Raw genomic sequence first — 23,986 nt, 5'->3', positions numbered from 1 at the left:
ACAGCCACTTTCCTTAAATTCTTGCCCGTGAAAAAGTTTCATAACTCCAGGTCATTACAAAATTGTCCACTGATGGAGGAGATGGACTTAAATATACCTTACCCGTCATTTTCTTCCCAAGTATGCATAGAAGCTCCTCTGAGCGCCGTCAGACATGCGCTACTTCTGCGATTGCGCAGAAATGTCTCTATCGGCGATATGCTTGAGAAAGAAACCGTGGGTGCGTCCACGCGTTTGCTCATAAATGTGAACAGCGAAGCCCCTTGCAAGGTTCTGTTGAGAATCAATCAATCAATCAATCAATCAATCAATCAATCAATCAATCAATCAATCAATCAATCAATCAATCAATCAATCAATCAATCAATCAATCAATCAATTTTGTAACAGCTCAACAAAACGTCACTGAACGACCCTAAATGTACCACCAAAATTGATACTTTGGCTATCAAACTTTATCGTCACTCACTGACTTATTTTTTCACAACCTTTGAATGCTATATAACTGACAATACGTTCTGTATTCAACGAGTACGGCATCTAAGAAAGTATATACCTTCTCATGTGGACCCACTGTCCGTGCAAGTGTGACCTGTTATTTCCTGAAAGACAGCCGTACAGAAAAAGACGCACACATCTGAGATGGGCGAGTGAGCGGGGAAAAAACGCACGCGGTAGGCCTGAACAGAGATTTTTCCCAAGCTGTCGCGCGCACCGCACGTAGGAAGCCGCGCGATGCCGGTGCGCACGAGCAATCTGGACTCTCCAGCTCGACGCAGCGCCTCGACCCCTGCTGCAGCGCACACCGCGTGAATATTTCAGCAGCTGCAGCGAGCGCATTACGCGCGCGAGATAGATCGCGACGCCAGGCGTGTCGGGGCTCATCGGATTCCTCAAGGAGAGCGGGTGCCGCCTTGTCTAACCGATGGGCCAAAAGCCACTTTCATGCCAGCCAGAATCAGGAGACCGGTTCACGTTGATGCGCTGTGATGGCCGCGGCTGCTCCTTTGCCTTCTTTGTTCTTTTGACCATCACAGAGCTAGTCTCAGTCTAAGCGCAATGTTTGGGTCATCTATTCCCGGCTAAGTGGTATTGTTCTACATAAGGAGATCACTTAACTTTATGTTACCTGGGAAATTAAAAGACCATAAAGGTCGATTGTATTTTTTCTTTTTTCTATTTTACGGAAGGGAAGAACTATAGGTCGCGTTATAAAATGATATCGGTTGATCGAAAAGTCTACGTTGCATCTCAAAAAGACGATTTAAGACATATTAACGTATACCAGTTTGTTACCACTGTCTTGTAAAGCGTATCTAAGATATTACCCTTATGTTAAGTATGAGAACTTGTTGAATGAGTAAACAACTAAAGTTTATCGTAAACGTGGGTGCTATCTCGCAAGATGTTATTTATGCTTAGGATTACCACATGGGTAACGTTTCTAGCATGATATGTTGAAACGGGTTGCTTTGTGGAAAAGTCTGTGAGCAGTCCCTCACAAGTAGGAAGAGGCGGCGCACTAAACAAACCATTTAAAAAATTCACAGGGTCTCTTACGTTACCCCTAAGACGACTTGAAGGCGAAAGCCCAAGTGCCGATGCAGGAAAACCGGACACATGACGCACACATCTCTCTTAATTCGATATCGCTTAGTCTAGCTCGATTAGGTATCCCTCTTAACACGCTGAGTCAGCCTCTTAATTCTCCTACTCATCCTCCTAATTCGATTAGTCTAATTCGCTTAGCCATTCTCCTAATTCGCTTAGTCATCCACCTAATTCGCTTTATTATCCTGCTTAATTCGCTTTATCATCCATCTTTATCATCCATTTTGCTTACTTAAGGTGGTATGAGCTATTGATGATGATGATAGTGTTTGTAACTTTCCTGTCGTCACCGTGTTTTCGCTCAAGGATTTTGAAGGTTGACGGAACGATGAGACATACAAGGCTTTCGCCTTACTAAACTTAAAGCAAGCTCTGGAACATAAGAACACACGGTAAGCTTCGACTGAACGATGAGGCATATAAGGCTTTCGCCTTACGAAACTTAAAGCACGCACTGGAAGGTAGGATCGTACATTCTCCTTCCTCCCTCCATCTCCCGCAAGTATAGGTCAGCCAAAGTGAATTAAGTGTTCTTGCCTGTTCTGCCGTTGCTCCCTATATTTCTCTCATTCTAACTTTCTCAATATAGCTCTTTAAGTTGCTGCTCTTAGTTGTGCCTGTAAAACTAAGTGTAGATATTGAGTCATGTGGCCAAGCTTCCTCTGCTATCCTCTCAAAAGTAAGAATCATGCAGAATTGTTTCAGATACTTTGTTCTCGCAAGCACCGGCCAAATTGCTGCAATGCAACGAACATAACAATGAAGAAGGAAATGAAACGTCATATTTTTTTTTCTTTCTTGTCAAACAAACATTCACTCGAGAAGGCGCTTCAGGGTTCGCCTGCTTTGTTTCAGATATCAAAACAGGCAGACTTGCAGTAATGTTGAAAAGGATTCCGGCACAACCCTTCCCAACATTAATGTCGATGGTAATGTGATTATCATTGATACAACGGAGCGATACACCATGTTGCCACCGCCGAAACGTGTCTTGTATGAGGCTGAGGCGCGTATGGAGCTAGGCTCCTTTTTCGCGCATTCCTCTGGACCCGCTACGCCGTCTAGCGGCGCCAACGCGAAGTCCAGTGCAGTTCCTTGGATGATGCAAGTGCACCTTCTTGGAGTTAAAATCCAATCAGCCATATCAAGAGATCATTACTCAGTCTAAGAACGTTGATCGCTATTGTCTTCGTAGAAAGGAAATGTAAGCAAAGACAGAAATGAGTGGATTTATAGGTTTTCTTACCTTTCTTTTCTTGTTGCTCCTGCACGAAACGATGTTTTCTCCTTTTCGGCTTTCGCCGTCCCCGGTGGAGTTGTCTCGTGGCAGGAGAACTTGACCACGAAGCAGCATTGGAAAATGTAACGGCACCGTGCCGTTTGTCTGGAAAGTTAAAACAGGCGTCTGTTTCGGCATTCTCGCGAATAGAGATGGCCCCTTTTTTGAAATGAATTAAAACAAATCACCGCAAAAGTTTAGTGTTACCACTACAATTCATCAATGATCACATGCGGCCCAGCGCAAGAGATCGATACCCTACGCCTATTAGGTCACAGGCGCACGCGTACCGTCTTTCTTTTTTTATACTTTAACTTTCAACTCCCCCTCCCCAGGTTCCTCCAGTGTAGGGTAGCAAACAAAATTTTCCGTTCTAGTCACCCTCTCTGCCTTTCTCCTTTCTTTGGTCTCCCGCCGTGGTTGTTTAATGGCTTTGGTGTTGCGCTCTTAAGCACAAGGTCACGGGGTCAAATCGCGGCCACGGCAGCCGCAATTTGATGGGGGGCGAAATGGAAGAACGCCTGTGTACCGTGATTTGCGTGCATGTTAAAGAACTGCAGGTGGTCGAACCTATCCGGAGTACCTCACTATTTTTTTTTCATTTCTTTATTTCTCTCTCATGAAAACGCCAACTATGGACTTTGAGACTGGTACGTTCGTCACGTTGTATCGCAACAATTCGCTTAAAACAGGTGAGAGCTCACGCACGCGCGCCTGCTTCCACTAGGTCACGGATGTTGGGACAAAAGACGTGATTGCCCTTCGAGCGCGTCTTGCCTGAAAGCAATGCATTTCTTACAATAGCGAGAGTCGCCCATCCGTCCCTGGGGCAGCAGCTAGCGCTTTTTTAAGAGTTTAGTATTGTTTATTTTTTGACCAAAATCAGTGCCACAAGGCTAGTAAAGGCCCAATGCAAAATAGAGATGCAGAACAGGGACAGAGTGGGAACATCACATGCTCATCAAATATTTGGACAGCCCGTGAGGAAAACACTAATTGAGGCTTCACACCCGAACAGAAATTTATTTATTTATTTTTATTTATTTACCCACAGCGCCACAGTGGCATTACAGTGGGGGGGTTGCACAAGAGAAAAAAATATTACAATGGCAGTCACAATGACGATGCAAACACTTCATTGTCAGTAATATTAACAAGAAATGAAGATAAAGCATTCCATTCTCGAACAGTGTGAGGAAAAAACGACATCTTGAACATATCGGTTCTTCACCTGAATTCACGCACTTTATGGTTATGATCAACCCGCTCGGATCTGTAGTGTGGATGAAAAATGTACTTCTCCCTAGGAATAGCAATCTTATCGTAATATATGTTATGAAAAAATTTAAGCCTTAGCTTTCTTCTTCTTACTTCAAGGGGTTCCCATTCTAATTCCTGTTTTATGCCAGACACACTAATGTATCTACTATAATTCCCAGAAACGTAGCGGGCCGCTAAGTTCTGGATTCTTTCTCATTTTTGTCTGTCAGTCTTTGTCGGCGGGTCCCATACAGTACAAGCATATTCCAACGCGGATCTAATATACGTTTTAAGTAGTAAATTCCTAGAGTCTTGCGGAAACATTCTCGTGTTACGGCGCAAAAAACCCAACATTTTGCAAGCTTTCCCAGCAACATAATCAACATGTCGATGCCAACATAGTTTTGAGGTGATGTACACACCTAAATACTTATATTCGAGAACAGTTTCCAGTAAGTGGCCGTTTATGTTATAGACGTAATTAGGTACATGCTTGAAGTACATGAAGAAAAAATATGAAATATGTAAAAAGAAAATATAGAATGCATTGAACGAGTGTGTCGTAAAATAGAAGTGCTGCTCCGACAGTAAACAAGCCACCTACCTACGTTACAGTAACAAACCATACAAAACCATGTGTAATCAAAATATGGATATAATAATCAGACGCTGCCCGCTGGGCTCCGAGTAGCACCGTCATTATCATATCTCTCACAAGTTTTGTGAGCGGTTGTTTTGGAGGTTTCTCTAGCGCTTGCCTCGTTGAATGGCGCCACAGTTGTCCAGCCATTCAATCAGTGGAATTCTTTCAATCATATAAACTTTCTGTGCGTTTTGCAGCATTTTGGACGGTTGTGCATTACTGAAAGATACCTGTTCCGAACACAGCACTCGCAGACGTAAAGAGAGTGCATCGCGTGGCGTGTTTAATGAACATAATCGATATATCTGTAGTTCGCGCCACATATGAGCCGAGAACAAAGACGGGTTTGTAAACTTCCAGCTGGGAGAGTCACTGTCGGTTTGCGCTGGAAAATGGACGCGGCTGGTGCCGATGCGCGGCCCGCGAGCGCAATGACAGCTAGCTGCACGGGTGGCTCGCTGAAAATGAAACTGCTTAATTGTGTCCAAACCGAAGGTCCCGAGGCAGCAGTGCAAATTAAAGCCTGCGCCATCTGGGAGAGACAGAGCTGTCAGGCCGTGTCTGCGTAACTGTTTCAGTAGAGACGAGCGCACAATGAATTGATATCTCTGCGCGAAAAGCAGTGTCGTGCTCTGATTTGTGGATTTGTTGAGTGACCGGCCACTAGACGGAGGAAGTTGCATGCTGCTCTTATAGGCTTGGCTTGCGCGCGCGTCATGTGACGCCCTAAAATAGACTCTTAAATATGAGAGAGGGAGAGAGAGAGAGAGAGACAGAGAGGTAATAATATTTCATGAGAGGCCGGGGGAGTTGAAGTTGGCCGGAGGAGCATGTCTCTCGCCCGCTACCCCACAGGCCAGACACATGTGAAAGAAATGATAATGTGAATGCAATAGTACATGTTAATGCAGTGAAATTTGGTTTTATGCGCATTGCTATTTGGCTGCGGTGTTGCTCTGGGTAACTCAATGATGATGAGTATTTTTGTTAACATTCCCTTCGAAAGAGGGCGGTGACAAATAGTCATCTAGCCTGCTTGAGCTAATCAGGTAATGTACAGGCATTTATTAGTGTACCATTTTGTCTGTCTCCTTCACCTTTGATCTCTTTCTTAAACTCCCTATATACCTATACCTTGTATAGTTACGTATGCCTGTAACGTATCCGGCCGTACCAATTTCCTCCCCGCCTTTTCCCCACCAATACTCTAAACGTCTCTTGCTTATCTCGACAGCGGACCGGTTAAGGCTTCCATCCACGTTAAAGGCCAGCATTTATGGAAGGCGTAGGTTACCTACGGGTCTCACTCGGTCAAATACTCTGCGTTATATTACTATGCGCTGAGTTCTCTCCGGATTTTTTCTGCAGCATATACATGTCTGATCATGTTGCGATTATTTTCTCCCGTATGTTTTTGTCCTTGGGTAACCAGCTTGAGTCTCAAACAGCATTGCACTGCCCTTTGTGTTATGGTACAAATTTTCACTTCTAATTTCCTTCTTCCAGTTCTTGCAAATCCTCATGGTCTTTTTCATTTCCATTCTTTGCATCCAGTTAATCTTGTTAATTTGTTTCTTTCACTTCCTTTTTGATAACACCTGGTGATCTATTTACATATTAGCTTATATGTTCCTACATGCATATTGCTTGTTTCTTTTGGACAATGCGAGCGGGCGCCCCGACGAAGACGACGAACTGCTCCTGAGACTCGAGATGCCGGCTGAACTGGCCAGCGCTGCAGTTGTTTTGTAAATATACATTGTAAATAGCCTTCAGTGTTTAGTCCTTCGTTCGCGTAACATTTTGGTGGAGGTGCTGGGTATCGATCGCAGAATCTTTCTCCCCCTTGCGGAATTCCGCAAGACTCATTCGACATGTGCCTGACCAGCATTTCGTAGCAATGCTCTCTCGTGTTTCTGTGAAATAAATAAATAAATAAATAAATAAATAAATAAATAAATAAATAAATAAATAAATAAATAAATAAATAAATAAACACCTTCCTATTCAGTAGGTTTCAATGTATAATTTTCTTTAGCGCAGTTTGATCGGAGCTATTCAACCTTGGCCTAAAGCTTAGCATGCTATATTCCGTCGCTAATATGGCAGTTCCCTTCTGGTTATCTTGACTTGATCTGACTGTCAGAAAAATCATGCTTTCTACTTTAATTGTTAACCAAGGGGGCTCGGGATAAGTAAAAGTTCAGCAATAACTACAAAGAGGCACAGTGGGAGACAATCTTCCTCCCTTTACACTTCTCCTGAGTAGAGAATAAAACTAGATGGTCTTTGCCTGTTGAAAACGCCACCATTTCTGACTTTATTCGCCTCTCTCAAATCGATATTCAAGTAAGGATTACTGCACTAGTTGGAGCTCGAATCCGGCCAGGTGCCCTTGTGTTGGATATAATGTGCCTTATGGTGTATGCTTTATTTTAGCAAGGATGGTGTCGCATACAATCCAGAGGTTCGCTTATTGTATATTGAAGCATAAATAAATTATGGGGTTTTACGTGCCAAAACCACTTTCTGATTATGTGGCACGCCGTAGTGGAGGACTCCGGAAATTTCTACCACCTGGGGTTCTACCACCTATATCTATGTACACGGGTGTTTTCGCAATTCGTCCCCATAGATATGCGGCCGCCGTGGCCGGGATTCGATCCCGCGACATTGTGCTCAGCAGCCTAACACCATAGCCACTGAGCCTGTAGCATAAAATAACTTAAGCATGCCTCGGTGGTACGCACCTTCGACGACGGGATGCACTTCGAGAGCGCCGAGTTGCGACAGCCTGGGCGTGGAGTCGACCACGCACGCGTACAGGCCGGCATCCGAGACCCTCACACGGGACACTCGCAGTTGCCACGAGCTGGGCCGGCTGTGATCGGAGTGGACCCGCGCGTCCGACGTCAGCATGCGGGTGTCGAAGGAGAGAAGCTCGCCGGACCCGGCCCGGTACCAAGACACCTGCGCTCGGGGGACGCAATCAGGATATCACGGTAATGTAGGGTTAGTGCTCGAGTATGTCGATATACCAAGCAGTGCATCGAATTCATTCATTCATTCATTCATTCATTCACTCATTCATTCATTCATTCATTCATTCATTCGTTCGTTCGTTCGTTCGTTCGTTCGTTCGTTCGTTCGTTCGTTCGTTCGTTCGTTCGTTCGTTCGTTCGCTCGTTCGCTCGTTCGTTCGTTCGTTCGTTCGTGCGTTCGTTCGTTCGTGCGTGCGTGCGTGCGTGCGTTCGTTCGTTCGTTCGTTCGTTCGTTCGTTCGTTCGTTCGTTCGTTCGGTCGTTCGTTCGTTCGTTCGTTCGTTCGTTCGTTCGTTCGTTCGTTCGTTCGTTCGTTCGTTCGTTCGTTCGTTTATTTCGCCAGGCAAGTCAGCAAGCGAAGCCAAGTTAGCCAGCCAGCCAGCCATCAGGTGAGTCAGGTCAGCCAGTCAGTCAATCAGTCGGTCCGGTTCCGTCAAGTCCCGTCAAGTCAATCCATGTCTGTCTGTCTGTCTGTCTGTCTGTCTGTCTGTCTGTCTGTCTGTCTGTCTGTCTGTCTGTCTGTCTGTCTGTCTGTCTTTCTGTCTGTCTGTCTGTCTGTCTGTCTGTCTGTCTGTCTGTCTGTCTGTCTGTCACCATAGGTAGAACGCGTCTTGTTAAACTTACAGACCACGGAATCCTCAGACGATCCCACAACTAGGACGCGGTATGCGCTCATATCTAACGTTTCAGGTGAGTTTAAGAGGAAGCTTTAGGCTTGGGTACCCCTATCTGAATACATGTAAAAGGAGAACTTGTCTTTCTCCACGAAATTTGACGAGGTTTGTTGCATTTAAAACAATATCTTAAAATCTGGTGGCTGTTGGTTTCGAATTTTCGATTTAGGTGACAAATTTTTAATGAAAAGTTGGCAACAATCACATTTTCAGAAAACGAAACTATCAAGCTCACAACACTGGTAACTCAGTAGCATAAAATAATATCACGATTCTGTACATTGCATCTAATAGTACATGTAAGGCGAACAAAATTAATATATCACACAAAAATCTAAACAAATTTAGTAATATGGAAATACAGCTTTTGCAGAACCCTTGTAGACAACGTAACGAATCTACCTAAGATATGAATTGACATATGGAACTTATACGTCTTGAATAATCTGATTGATGCCGTTTACAGAATCGCGATAGCTGTTTTATAATGCAAATATATTTGTAAACTTCATGGTTCTATTTTTCCGAACTGTCGAATTTTTGAAAACTCTTTTAAAACATTTCAGGCCCTAAATTGAATTTCCAATTCCAACATTCAACAGAACTTAACTTTTTTCTCAAATGCAACAAATTTCATTAAGATTGGTCATGGGTTATCTCAGAAAAGCGTTTCTGCCTTTTACTTGTATTTGAATAGACAGCATCGGAGTTGGGCCGGAGCTGAAGCTTCCTCTTAAGGTTACGCCTAAAGGCCCTACCATATGGAGCACGAGATACTCGTCCGCTAAGCATATACATGAGCGCACGCGTCTCCGAGTCCGTACGCGTGTGACGAAGGGAAGGGCGGGCACCCATATGGTACGCGCATAAGTGCGTAGCACTTCATTGCGCGTAGCACATATTCTGCTATAATCACCTCCGGGGAAGACGTTCGTCTTTGAGGAGATTGTATTCTTAACTTGAGCAAAAAAGAGGCAATCGCGATCGAGAAACCTGATCCCGACCAGGCTCCCTCGCGACTGAAAGTGCCCAGCGTATGACACCCGTATGAAATTTTGAGCACTTGTCTGTTAGGGTAGCGTTGGGCATCACATTTCTCTCCACTTCAGCCCACAAGCACCTAGTCACGAGCTCATTCTTATGGTGCTTGTGCTTTGCCGGCCAAATGCAGGCCGAGCATCAACGCAGGACACCAGCCTTTTATTATTGACAGCGTCCATCGTTATTGTGAGACATGAAACCAGTGGTGTCTCTAGGCGTCTCAGCACGATTACAAAACCACTAAAAGCTATTCGGAAACCCGCGCTGAAAGTTTACATGCCGGCCACGTGGTGACGGTGAACAGGCAGCCACTACATCGCGTGGGATCAAAATGACACCCAAAGTCAAGCATTTCCTGAGGCGCGCGCGGCCTGCGTGTCTCCCCTCTCCAGACGCGTGGAACAGGCCTCGCACGGCCTCGTAGACACTTCAGACATAGCCAGGAGCGTAAGATTAGCCACGCGTGGTTCGGCCTTAACATTTTCGTTCCATCGCTCCTTAACTTGTTCACGAGCTTCTCTGTTAATCTCCAATCATACCAGCGCTATCACATACCAGTCACTATACCACTAACATGCTGCATAACAGTGTTCATAAAAAAATTATGGGGTTTTACGTGCCAAAACCACTTTCTGATTATGAGGCACGCCGTAGTGGAGGACTCCGGAAATTTCGACCACCTGGGGTTCTTTAACGTGCACCTAAATCTAAGTACACGGGTGTTTTCGCATTTGGCCCCCACCGAAATGCGGCCGCCGTGGCCGGGATTCAATCCCGCGACCTCCGTGCTCAGCAGCCCAACACCATAGCCACTGGGCAACCTCGGCGGGTGGTTTTTCATAAAGCAGACAACTTGGCATTCCACAAAGAACAGATAGGCTAGCCGTTCTTTTTTTTATTCCTAATGTGTAAGCATTTATATGCCGGCCGAACGAGGAAACAAGTTCGCATGATCGTCAGCTCGACCCTCCGTGACGTAAGACGATCGCTTTCAAGATAGGGCGCGCAGAAGAGCGTGAATCCAGCTTGCTGAATTCGCTGAAGCGTGCTGACTCTCGCTTCAGCGCGAACTATGCGGCGAGAACACAAAGCACACCGAGCTGTCAGCGTATGGCGCAGTCTGTCCCAGTCGCATATAGCTTTCAAGATATGGCCCGCGTGTCTCGCTCCAACGCGAACTGAGCGGCGAGAACACAGCGTACACGAAGCTTTCAGCACTCGGCGCACTATGTCCCCATCGCAGATCGCCTTCAAGATAAGGCCGCACGTGGCCGGGCCATACTTAGCCGCTGCCGGAGTACGGTCGATAACAGTTCGCCGCGGCTGGATAGAGCGCTTAAGAGCGATAACGGCTTATAATGACCAGGACGTCATCAGCGCATCTGGCTGCGCTACCTGCAGTACTTTGCTTGCGTCATCAATTCACCTTGCGCCGCCGTCCGCAGCAGTTCCTGCCGCCGCAGCGTTGTCGTTTATACCGACCCGATCAAGTTTCATAACTTTGATAATGACACCGGGCTGCGTGAAATTGAGCAAGCCACACAATGCTTAGACAATTCCCAGAAGAGTTTCAGTGGGATTTTTTTTCTTTTTTCTTGCATTACTGCTACACAAGTTTCACCATATGCTGCTCAGAATTTAGAATTTTAGGTGGAGCTGATTTCAACTTTGCCTTCGAAACGGCTTAACGCTGTTCTACTTTCATCATCACTCATGCCACCATTCCATTCAGAGACCTTTTTCTAGGATATGCGCTCAGTTAGGCTCACCTTGTGGGATCCAAGATTCTCAACGAGGCACGTCAAAACGATGTCGTCGCCCTCCGCAGCCTGGATTGTTGGTATCGGAGACAGGAACATGGGCTGCGATGTGCTGAATATTTCTGAAAGAAGTGACAGAATTGCAAATAGAAATCAGTACTTGCAAGTTTGCAGTGTAGTCTGGTTGTCCTCAAAGATGTCCCTTTTGCAAAAAGATAAGCGAATGGTACTCTAGCATTATTTTTCTTACGACCATGTTTAAGGAAACGGGAGAGCTTGGACAATAACCTTGCGAGTCACTGGCGCTGAAAGCAACGATATCATTACCATTTAAACAGGTCTTCGCTATCGTTTATAGACGTCGTGCGCACCTTCACGTGTGCGCTCATTAGCGCTCAATATTTTTCCTTTTTTGCCTCTTTTCACTCCTTTATTCTCTTCCCCCAGTGCGACGTACCAAACCGGATATGTCTCTGGTTAACCTCTCCACCTTTCCTAGCTCTCCTATTTCTCTAACAAAGCACAGAAAAGGCAGAGGGTATGTTTTTCTTTCTCTTTCTCTCTTTCTTATAAGCGCTCTGATCGTTCCCTTGTAAACCACACTTATTTGGCGTGTTCACCATTTAATTAGACGGTGGCGGTGCAGAGTGATAGCAGCAGCTAGATGTAACTAACCCAAGCAGCCTTTCCGTCACGTTCGTTATGAGAGACAACGACCAGTGCAAACGCTAACACGCTCTGTTATCTATATCGTCGTGTTTAGTACCAGGCTTGAGCTCTCAGGCTATGAGATAATGATTTTCTGCACCGCATCCCACCGTGAAACACCTCTTCGATTCCCGAGTCATAATTATCCAGGATAATTGACGACGCACGTCAGGCCGGCTCACTCATACATCTTAAGCAAGTTGTTTAGATCTATCGTAGGAACTTTAATGCCCTTTTAGACTCACGGTGGTGCTTACGCTCTACAGTTTTACACAGTTGCAACTTTAATGCGACACAATGAGCCGCATTTAGACGCGTTAGCTTAGAGCTATCAGTGTCCCGATCTCTCGTATACAGCCGCGTTCCAATTTCAGGCCACTACTTTCGTCCCTAGAAGCGCCTTTCTCTCGTGTGACCTTCTTCCGCGCTCTTGCTGAAAACGGCCAGAAAGAAGCCGAGCGGCCGGTCTCACAAAAATTATGCTCCCGCGATGGCCGTTCAAGAGCCACCGCGAAGCCCAGGTGATCTGGCGTTTGTAAACGAGACACCGCCTGGCCCTGGAAGCTGCCCGCTTCGCCACCGCGGTCCTGTCTCAAAACGCGTGTACCGTGTGCTGCTCTGCGTACGCCGCGCTATCCAGGCGGCACGGGCGGGAAGCAGGCGCGCCATGTATATTACATCATACGCCCCGCTGCTGGGCGAGTTACAAACCCTTTGTGGGAGAGGGCCAAAACGAGCGCAGAAGCGGAGAGAAGACTCATTACTGCATAAAACATGCCCCGCGCCTCCCTCTCTCCGAGGAGTGGAACAAATGCACGAGCAGCGGTCGGTGTCGGAAACCTTAATTATTATGATTTCGCCGCAGTCTCTATGGCGCTGCGCGGTCTCCTGTTCTCTCCCTGTCTCTTACGCACACTGAAAGGCCTCCTCAAGTTTGACGCACTTCGCTCCCCTTATACGAGCTCCAGCGAAGACGATTCTTCCACACGTTCATTACGAGGCGATTGCCAATGTGACAGCCAGCCTACAGTATTCTGAGGCTACCGCAGAGAAGATGTCATGAAGTCTGCCTTCGTTTCACTTTTCAGCTTATAGCTCACCGATAAAGCCTTTAACTTTATGGGAGCACATTTTTTTCTAACAAATATAGATTGGAAAATCGAGAAAATCTCTGGTCAACAAATTGAGTTTCGTGCTCCTCAAGAAAACCGTAGCTAGACAGCATGCATTTATTTAATTAACGGTAACATGCAGGCCTCTGATGGCCGTTTCTAAACGAGATATGTTTAATAGAAAACTTGAAAGATTTCCTTAAATGTGGCTCTTTGTAAACAAGATATTTAATAGACAACTTGAAAGATGTCATTAAATGGACTATATACGGTTAAGAGCTGAGCCAACATCATATGCTAACCTTCTTTCTCTCTTTTTTTTTTTTTTTTGCAGAACGAACATATTTGGTCCTTCCATCCTGCAATGAAAAATCGAGTTCAGTCAATCTTTTCATAGATCTTCCGTGCCTCGTTAGCATACTAAAGCTCGGCGGCCAGTACATATTTCACAGCACTAAAATAATCTAGTTCAAAATCTTTGTAGTAGCTATACGAAAAATATTGTACTTCTACTGCATTTGTCACCAATTAAACACCCTGGCTAGTTGAAATGCGCAAATCAAGTGCTAACAAAGATAATTGGGCTACGTACCGTATTCGACGACGTGCCTTGAATAGTGATTAACACTTCCTTCGAGTGAGTAATTGATACAGAACACTTAGACACAGTGATCTCTTCACTACTAAATAACGTATATATAGTTTTATCGTTCAGGCTTTTCCCTTTACTCACACATTTTTCACTCATAATTGTTCCGCTCTGTACGAAGCATAAACGTCTGAATATTCCCTTGTAGTGCATACTGCCCGCTCATTTCATCCTATGATTCGTTTTCCAAACTCCAAATAAAGTTAACGCTTGAAGTCCGTCTAATATAATCGCCTTACGATTGCTTCAATGCAGTCCGCATGATCATGTGCGAACAAACTACGTCTCTATATACTTCTGTCTTTCTATGACGTATTTTCTTTAGAAGCAGGCTCAGTCATTTAAAGCTTAGAAGCAAAATACGATTGACGCTAGCTGAAACAGAGTCGGGTTCGGAAGATTTGCACCGCGCAGTGGGAGGCGGCGTGGATGCGCCGTCACGCATCCTACAGACCGGATAATGCGGCGCTTATCTAAAAGCATCTCCGCGAGTCCTGGCACCCGAGATTTCCGTCTCAACGCATTTTTCTTTCTGTCTTCTCCTTCACTCTCACCGATTTCTTCACTCCTTGGTGACCATGACTTTGTTGAAGCTTTGGTAGGTGGCCATTTACGCCTTTCTTTGTTTTCTTAAATATGCGGCACCGAAACCAAACGCTCTAAACCTTGCTCCGCAGGGTATTCGACTGAACTCTGCAAAATTCCTTGCGAGTAAAAAAAATGCTCAGGACCTGTCACTGATCCCCAGATTCTTTGTAAACTTCGCAAGGAGGCTTGATGACTTCCGTAGTCGAGAGAGGATGTAGCAGCATGACATTGTCGCCTTGTGTATTTTGTGTATCTCCGAGAAAAGCGTGGCTTATAAATGCAATGTCAGCGGTGAATGAGCATGGTCACGGCTTCAAATTATTGCGCTTGTTGTTTTCAACTTGGGACAAACGCTCGAAGTTTAGTCGTCCACAAGAACGTGAAGTCCGTCGGCTGCTCGCGGAATGTTTTGTTGCTGACGCATGCCTACTGATTTTACAGAAGCGAAATACGTTAGGCTTTCTAGGTGAAATAACTAGACGTATACGGGTTGGAAAAGATATTGTGAAAATGCACGAATAACAGCGCTGCGAACAGCCAGAGGCGGGTCTTCTTTTGATAAGCATTGGAACGTCAGTGACCATGGCATAAGCCATCACGAGGTCTACCAATAACTGGTATCAGATAAATTGTTACAGAGTTTTGAGGACTGCTACCTAGTGAACGCGTCTTTCTTTCTTTTTCTTTTTTTACAGTGTACCTACCCGCTCCCGACCCGTTACCCACTAGTCGAACCAAGTTTTATTAAGAATTCTGGGGTTTTACGCGCCAGAACCGCGATATGATTAGAGACACGCCGTAAGGGGACTCCGGATTAATTTTGGTGCATCCAATGCACGGTACACAGGCGTTTTCGCATTAAGTGCCCATCTATATGCGGCCGCGCTGCGGCCGGGATTTGATTCCGCGCCCTCAGGCTTAGCTGCGCAATGCCAAAGCCACTACGCCACCACGGCGGGTAATCAAGCTACCCGTTATCAACTAAGGACTGCCAATCAACGCTTGGTCACTACAACCTAACAGCGTCCACTGAATAATGGCACGTTACGTTTTTTACGAACTCTGCACTGCTACACAATGCATGCGTTCACTTAATTTTTACTGGTACGAGCATCGAGAGACACTCTTCTTTCATGCGCAGCACTTCCGGTTCACCAGTTGAGACGACCAGGGAGGAAATTCAAAATAATTCAGAAAAAGAAATAGAAAAAATAGTACAGTACAATATTCATGGGTTTGATTATATATATGATATCAGACCATAAGGTTAGTTACAAGTTGAGTTGCTGAAGTGTCTGAAATAATTAGAATTAGAAATCGCTGATTACCGCACAGCAAAGCGCATAATAGTAGACTTTAGAGACCCGCCACGTGAGTACTACCTTGGCGTACGCCTGGAATTCCTCGAAACCCGTAAGTATAAAGCGGAAGTAATCACGTCGCTAACGACATCACCCACAATAAGCTGGCATGATATTTAACCAACTAATTATTGGAAAATAGTTGCCTCCGAGTTGGGTTCGTGCGTTGCGTTCGCCTACAGTTAACCTAAATACCATTAACGCCGAGGTGCGAGTACCACTAAGAGACACCATGTCAAAGATTATGGTCGCCTACCATCTTCTTACATTCCTGTTACTAGAAAAAACACGACCATTTTTTTTTCTTTCAATACGACAAAGACGATATTTAAAGCAGAACGTAGAGCGTCGCTTCGTAAAAACAGTGAATTCCTGGAAGAAGTATGACATGCTCAGCCTGATTTGCACACACGCATATCGAGTCACCCATGAATGTCGAAATCTAAAATAACATACCACTTTGAGACAAGCACAATCTAAATGCACTTACCTGGACAAAATTATACGAACAAGGGATTCTGCGATAAAGATAAATTTCTTCTCCGCCTATGAATGCCACTTGGAATTGAGGACTGCAGTCCATATATGACAGTGCGAACTTTGCGGTGCACTGGAAGTGCTTCTCTTGTGGAACACATCTCGCCCGTCTCTGTGCTTTTCTGGACTTCTCACTGCATCTGTGGCGTCTATCGCCCCCTCCATCGCGGTGATGGACGTACAACACCCCGAGGACCCTCCCGATTAGCATTCACCCGCGGACATCGGTTCGAGGAAGCGAGGAAATACGTCGAGTGATAGCGAGGACACAGAGCTGTACTCCGCATCAGGTGACGAGTCCTCGGAATACAGCTTTCGACTTGTCCAGTACCGAGCGGCCAAACGTAGAATTCTCAACTCATCTTCGGCGTCCAGCTCCAACACCGTGAAAACAGCGCCTCAACGATGGCCTCACTCCATCCTGTTTGTGCCAGAGAACGCTACTGACAACCTGCGCGTCCTCAAAACGAATCTACGCAGAATACGAAGCCTTCAGGCTCAAGCGCTCCGGATCTGTCTAGGCCTACCTCAGAGTGCTTAAACAGTGGCTACGATAGCAATCACTAGAGACCACCTTGTCAAGAGCCACATTGAAATTGAAGTGCTAAGGACCCATATAAGGCATCTAGCCAGGACTCCTCGTCACAACTTAGCCTCTCTACCAGCGCACATACCACACACATCTTTCAGCCAAACGATAACCGCATATCATGAATCATTGCCAGCTTGTTTCACTCCGGCTGCACGACCTTCGATTCCTCCATGGTGCCTCGCTCAGCCAAAAATCAACCTCACAATACCTGGCATCTCGAAAAAAGGTGATCTATCGTCACCAGCACTTAAACAGCTCACGCTACTATATTTGTCCGAGAACTACCGTGACTCTACGCATATTTACACTGATGGATCTGTCCTTCCAAACAGCTCCACGGCGGCAATCGTCATACCAAGGAAAGTTACAACAATCAAATTTAAGACGACCCACGCGACAACATTGACGGCAACAGAGCTAGCAGCGCTCTTTACTGCCCTTCATCACATTGGTGATGAACCGCTACACACGCGGACGGTATTCTGCGATTCGAAGGCGGCTCTGCAGTCTCTGCTGTCCCCTTTACAACACGGACCGCACGAACAACTAATGTTTCATATTACAGAGATGTTACACCATATAAGTGATGCAGGCCATGAAATAACTTGCCAGTGGCTTCCAAGTCACTGCGGGATTATCGGCAATGAACGGGCGGATCAAGCTGCCCGCTCAGCCCATACTGAGGAGCACCACGTCCCAATTCCACTTTCTGGAACTGACGCAGCCCGGAAGCTCCGCTTTCTTGTTGGGCAGTGCACCGTGTCACAATGAAATGAGCCACATTTAAGAAATACGCGACTGTGCTCACTTGATCCCACATTAAGTGTTCGTGCGCCATCACAGTTTCGCCGTGGAGACGCCACGCTTTTATATCGACTGTGGTTGGGCGTTGCCTTTACCAAAGCCTATGCATTTCGCATAGTGATGACGGACACCGCAACATGTGACCACTGCGGCCATGAAGAATCGATTGACCATATTTTGTGCACCAGCCCGCAGTAGAGTCCACAGAGGGAATACTTTCGGCACGAACATTTCGCTGGACGACCAACCGCTATCGGAAAAAAGAATTTTACACCATCGAAAGGATCTACCGTCACAGAAGAAGGCCGTGCAAGCACTATTGCGCTTTTTGCGATCTACCGGACTTTGTGAACGTCATTAACTGGAACGCCTCCAGTGTGTCTGTCTGCCTCTGTGTGTGCGCGTTTTTTTACCGTTGTTCTCTCTGTCCTCTTTATAACCCCTATCTTCCATCCCCAGTTTAAAGTAGCCAACCGGAGACTGATATCTGGTTAACCACCCTGCTTTTCCTCTTTATCTCTCTCTCACTCTCTCTTACGGTGCACTCGCGAATTTTGAATTGTATCTGTGAATTACGGATACAGCGTTTTTTGTGTTGTTTTTGTTTTCCAGCGAGCCCGTGGTCCGTATACTACTTTCTCACGGGCATACGTCTACCCTTTGTCCAATGTCCAGTGCACTCTGCGTGTGCAGCGAAGGAGGACAGACTGTATTTCCGAGAGGGTGCACGGTATTTCGACTGCTCTTGAAGGAGTTTCTCGAGAGATCCCTTTGTTCAGCATTAATCGCTTAGGGCATCATTAAGGAGTGTGCGACAGAAGTCGGTGGTAACTCCGTTAGACAGGATACCAGTAAGCTATCGCAGGAGACGGAAGATCTGATCAAGAAACGCCAATGTATGAAAGCCTCTAACTCTGCAGCTAGAATAGAACTGGCAGAACTTCCCATGTTAATCTACAAGCGTGAGAAAGCTGACATAAGGAAGTATAATATGGATAGAATTGAACATGCTCTCAGGAACGGAGGGAACCTAAAAGCAGTGAAGAAGAAACTAGGAATAGGCAAGAACCACTTGTATGCGTTAAGAGACAAAGCCGGCATTATCATTACTAATATGGATGAGATAGTTCAAGTGGCTGAGGAGTTCTATAGAGATTTATACAGTACCAGTGGCACCCCCGACGATAATGGAAGAGAGAATAGTCTAGAGGAATTTGAAATCCTAAGGGATAAGGAATAAGTAAGGGTTAAGGGATAAGTAACGCCCGTAGAAGTAAAGAAAGCCTTGGGAGCTATGCAAATGGTGAAGGCAGCTGGGAAAGATCAGGTAACAGCAGATTTGTTGAAGGATAGTGGGCAGATTCTTCTAGAAAAACTGGCCACCCTGTATACGCAATGCCTCATGACCTCGAGCGTACCGGAATCCTGGAAGAATTCTAACATAATCTTAATCCATAAAAAAAGGAAACGCTAAAGACTTGAAAAATTATAGAACGCTCAGTTTACTGTCCGTTGCATAGAAGGTATTTACTAAGCTAATCGCAAATAGAATCAGGAACACCATAGACTTCAGTCAACCAAAGGACCAGGCAGGATTCCGTAAAGGCTACTCAACAATAGACCATATCCACACTATCAATCAGGTGATAAAGAAATGTGCGGAATATAACGAACCCTTATATATAGCTTTCATTGAATACGCGAAAGCGTTTGATTTAGTCGAAACCTCAGCAGTCATGGAGGCATTGCGGAATCAGGGTGTAGATGAGCCGTATGTAAAAATACTGAAAGATATGTATAGCGGCCTCACAGCCGCCGTAGTCCTCCATAAAAAAAGCAACAAAATCCGAATAAAGAAAGGCGTCAGGCAGGGAGATACGATCTCTCCAATGCTATTCACAGCGTGTTTACAGGAGGTATTCAGAGACCTAGATTGGGAAGAATTAGGGATAAGAGTAAACGGAGAACACCTTAGTAACTTGCGATTCGCTGATGATATTGCCTTGCTTAGTAACTCAGGGGACCAATTGCAATGCATGCTCACTGACCTGGAGAGGCAAAGCAGAAGGGTCGGTCTAAAAATTAATCTGCTGAAAACTAAAGTAATGTTTAACAGTCTCGGAAGAGAACAGCAGTTTACGATAGGTAGTGAGGCACTCGAAGTTGTAAGGGAATACATCTACTTAGGGCAGGCAGTGACCGCGGATCCGGATCATGAGACTGAAATAATCAGAAGAATAAGAATGGGCTGGGGTGCGTTTGGCATGCATTCTCAGATAATGAACAGCAGGTTGCTATTATCCCTCAAGAGAAAAGTGTATAACAGCTGTGTCTTACCTGTACTCACGTACGGGGCAGAAACCTGGAGGCTTACGAAAAGGGTTCTACTTAAACTGAGGGCGACGCAACGAGCTATGGAAAGAAGAATGATGGGTGTAACGTTAATTTATAAGAAAAGAGCAGATTGGGTGAGGGAACAAACGCGAGTTAATGACATCTTAGTGGAAATCAAGAAAAAGAAATGGGCATGGGCAGGACATGTTGTGAGGAGGGAAGATAACCGATGGTCATTAAGGGTTACGGACTGGATTCCAAGGGAAGGGAAGCGTAGAAGAGGGCGGCAGAAAGTTAGGTGGGTGATTGAGATTAAGAAGTTTGCAGGTACAACATAGCCACAATTAGTACATGACCGGGGTAGTTGGAGAAGTAGGGGAGATGTCTTTGCCCTGCAGTGGGCGTAACCAGGCTGCTGGTGCTGGTGCTGCTGAAGAATAAGAAGATAATGATGATGATGGATTATTATTATTATTATTATTATTATTATTATTATTATTATTATTATTATTATTATTATTATTATTATTATTATTATTATTATTATTATTATTATTATTAATAGCTTAGTGCAGCGGATAGATTCGCGGATGGGTGTACTGTTCTATAGCTTGAGAGGAAGCATCCTACCTATAATTTGTCTAGTCGTTTTGGTTATCTCTCCGTTAGCAGCATTAGTTACGTGATGTACTCACGCAGCATTTAACACTATGACACTTTTAGCCCCACACACGTTAGAAATAAACGCTCGGGTAGAGCAAATGCCGGCGTGCCTTTGGAAGCCTATATTCACCTACAGCTAGCATGATTATCGTGTTCACTACACTCTCTACTATACGATACTATACTGTACGTTATACCACTACCATGTGTCCCAGCTAACGTTATCCAGATTGATCAGCTAAAGAAAAGATAAATTTATAAGAATTACGGTGTTCCGGTTGTCAGAAGTTTGATGACCGGTTTGGCTATAACATGAGCTGGGACACCCTATATGCTCACTGACCACGCTGACTGTCAAATTGGAGAAATGACACTTCTGAAGACATGAAACTATTCAGCTACAATCGAACGAAACCACTTGTGCTTCTCATTTACAGGTGTCAAGGGCACGGTGTTATAGGACATCCAACGGGCCAGAGGGCATGCTGTATTATAGGTTTCATAACATGCAGCGTGTAAGTAACATAATTTTGTTCAGAAGTCGTAGTCTTTATGCAACAAGATGCATCAAGTGTTAAAGAACGTTCTCAGTCCAGTGGCCCAGTCAGTCACAGAATTGCACCTTGGGTTGGCACTCCTGGCCGCCAGTTCAAAGCAGACGGATGGGCAGTGAGGCGAGAAGCCGTCCAGCAGTCTTCCGCACCAACATTCGAAAGAGACACAGGCCTTGTGAATTCGAAAATGTGAAATTCGAGAGATGTAAAATGTACAATATATACTTGCCGAGATCGCCTGTAACGTCATAGGTCCACATCTCGAGTAAATACAGAATGCTGAGGCTTTTAGACGCTCCTTGTATAAGGAATTAGCACATCAGGCGAGTTTATGTAATTCACATTTGAATTCTGTTGAGGAAGCCTGTAACCGAATACGGGAATGGAAAGACCTGTACTCGGATGCCTGGAAACATAGAATCTTTTACGTGGCTTAGTGGAGCGCAGTTGCCGTAGACAGAGTCCTGACTATTATATTTAGCCTAAGCAGAGACTCATCTGAGGGCATACACAATCGCACGGCTCAAACATTCTTCGTTGTATCGCCATTTATATAGATGCGTACAGATGTGGTCAATACATTGCGTCAGAATGCATAGGCGAAAGATCTTGAACCACGGGAGCGGCGCACAAAAAGTATTTCGTCGTCGCCGACGCTGCTACCATAAAATTAAGATGTTGGTATGTATATAGGAACCGTAGCGAACCCGCGAAGAAATACTTCCTCCACTCAAATTAACTTAAAACATTTGTAGTCCTTGTTCAAGGTATGCAGAACCAACGCTCATACGAAGTACATAAAAAAGAACGACGCACACACGACACTGACTATCAGACGTACGGGTTTATTGCATTACAGTCAGCTTCTACCCTACACTCACGTTCATCTGTAGTCCTGTAAACTTTACCACATCCCTCTCCTTTTGCCAACATGAGTCCAGAATCAGTAAGTATCCTCTAGGTTTTGATATTATTGCGCGTCTTTAGCAAAGATATGAAATTGGCACTTTCGCCCGCAGTACGAAGCACATACTGCGATAGCAAGGTTTAACGTTGCGATTGAACTTCACGGACGGTGCACTAATTATATGTGGGTGCGCCAAGATTCCCGGCATCCTTAAAAGCTTAACACACCGCGTGTAGGGTCTGTAACGGCCCCGCACAGGGGGCATGCACAACGCTGCCCGTAAAGAGCCCCGCGCTAGTAAAATTACATCACTTACCGGTTTGAGCATTGATATGGTTTTGCACTTCTAATATTTATCAGTCTGAGAAAACTTGATATAGTAGCCATGCGCAGTGTGTGTTATCATTCATGACATTTGCTTTCAGGCTGTCATTCTCAAAATTGCGAGGAATAATTTATTCGAGAACGTAAGATCTTGTATGAACAGCTTTAGACGTTGAATAGGGTAGCAACTAACCTTCATATACGGCAGGGATAAGCATATAGCATACATATATCTTATATGCGAAGCCTCATGGCAATGCCGATGGCGACGACACGGCGAAAATTCGCCTAGAGTGTCTTTACAATTGATATCGCAATACTAGTTGGGAACTGCGATGTCCCAAGCACGAAGAAAGCTCAGCGTTGCGGGCCTTCAGTATCTCACTCGGGGTCCCTACCATATAGAATATCTTGTTGGATAGCGTAAAGGAAAGGCACAAGCGGCGCCAGCATTGCGAACGCATGCAAAGACACGGCCGCAGCAAAGAGCGTGCTGTACATAAACTCACGAAGAGCATACTGTTACTCTAACCGAACACACGCTCGGTAATCTAATCTATCGCCCGAAAAAAACCACTTGGCGCCGCTTTACGACCACTTGGGGTTTGTTGAGGCCATTTCTCCTATTTCTATTTTTCTTTCGTGCATTGTTTTTAGGAACGTTTTGACAGTTTACTTCCCTTTCATTTCCTGCTTGTGAGGTATTTCGTTCGGATGGCTTTCTTTCTTGCTTACTTATATTGGCCAGAGTCTCGGTGACATGGTGCATTTCACTCTGTTCACGGGCCAAGTGTGCAGGACGGTGCTAATGTTTACGGCTTTTCACGTGGTAAAGAAGTAAAGTAAAATGGCCCGTCCTCTCGCATCGTAAAAGATCGTTCCGCCAACAAAGTGATCCTGCATCGTTGGCAGAATGATGACTTCCTTTTGGCGACTTCGCTTTTGATTTGTTTCACATATTATGCTTGCTTTATTTTTCTATGGGACGAATGCATCGTTTTTTTTATTGAGATAGCAATTATATAGACACTCCAAGGTAATTTTCGTCGTCGTGGTTACCGTCGCGGCCACAGTGGATCTCCGTAAATATGTATTTATGTATATGTATGATACATGCTTATCCGTGCTCATAAAGTTGCTAATACCAGGCCTTACATCCTTGATTAAATTATTTTTTCTCAGAATTTTGACAATAGCAGCCCGCAAAGCACATGAATGTCATGAAACAAAATTCATATCCCATGCATTTTATCTTAAATCTTATCAGAGAGTTAAATATAAAAAGCGCGAAAAAAAACAATATCTGCGCTCAAATGTGAAAGTAGTGTAATTGTGCGAAATATAATAATTTGCGAAGTCATTACAGGCCCCACATGGCGTGTTAAACTTTTAAGGGTGCCAGCAATCTTGGCGCAACCGCGTATGCCACAGCCACGTTATAGTCTGACCTGCGTATAGTAAGAACACCGTCCGAGAAATTCAAGCGCAACACTAAACCTTGATATCGCAGTCAGTGCTTCACCCTTCGTGTTAGACTGCCAATTT

General features: G+C 45.1%; 1 protein-coding gene across 1 annotated transcript in view; it reads right to left on the bottom strand.

Annotated features, from left to right (window-relative positions):
* LOC142571631 (titin-like) overlaps window positions 1-23,986 on the bottom strand; it is a 220,107-nt gene that overhangs the window by 94,007 nt on the left and 102,114 nt on the right. Inside the window, exons 2-4 of the mRNA XM_075680140.1 lie at window positions 11,318-11,430; window positions 7,544-7,763; window positions 2,858-2,995 (exon numbers count right to left, since the gene is read on the bottom strand). Of these exons, the coding sequence (XP_075536255.1) occupies window positions 2,858-2,995; window positions 7,544-7,763; window positions 11,318-11,430 (471 nt within the window). The remainder of the gene's footprint in view (window positions 1-2,857; window positions 2,996-7,543; window positions 7,764-11,317; window positions 11,431-23,986) is intronic.

The sequence above is a fragment of the Dermacentor variabilis genome, chromosome 2, assembly GCF_050947875.1.
Source record: "Dermacentor variabilis isolate Ectoservices chromosome 2, ASM5094787v1, whole genome shotgun sequence".
Classification (NCBI taxonomy): domain Eukaryota; kingdom Metazoa; phylum Arthropoda; class Arachnida; order Ixodida; family Ixodidae; genus Dermacentor; species Dermacentor variabilis.
The sequence above is the reverse complement of the archived record's forward strand: the minus strand, read 5'-3'. Positions and strand labels throughout refer to the sequence as shown.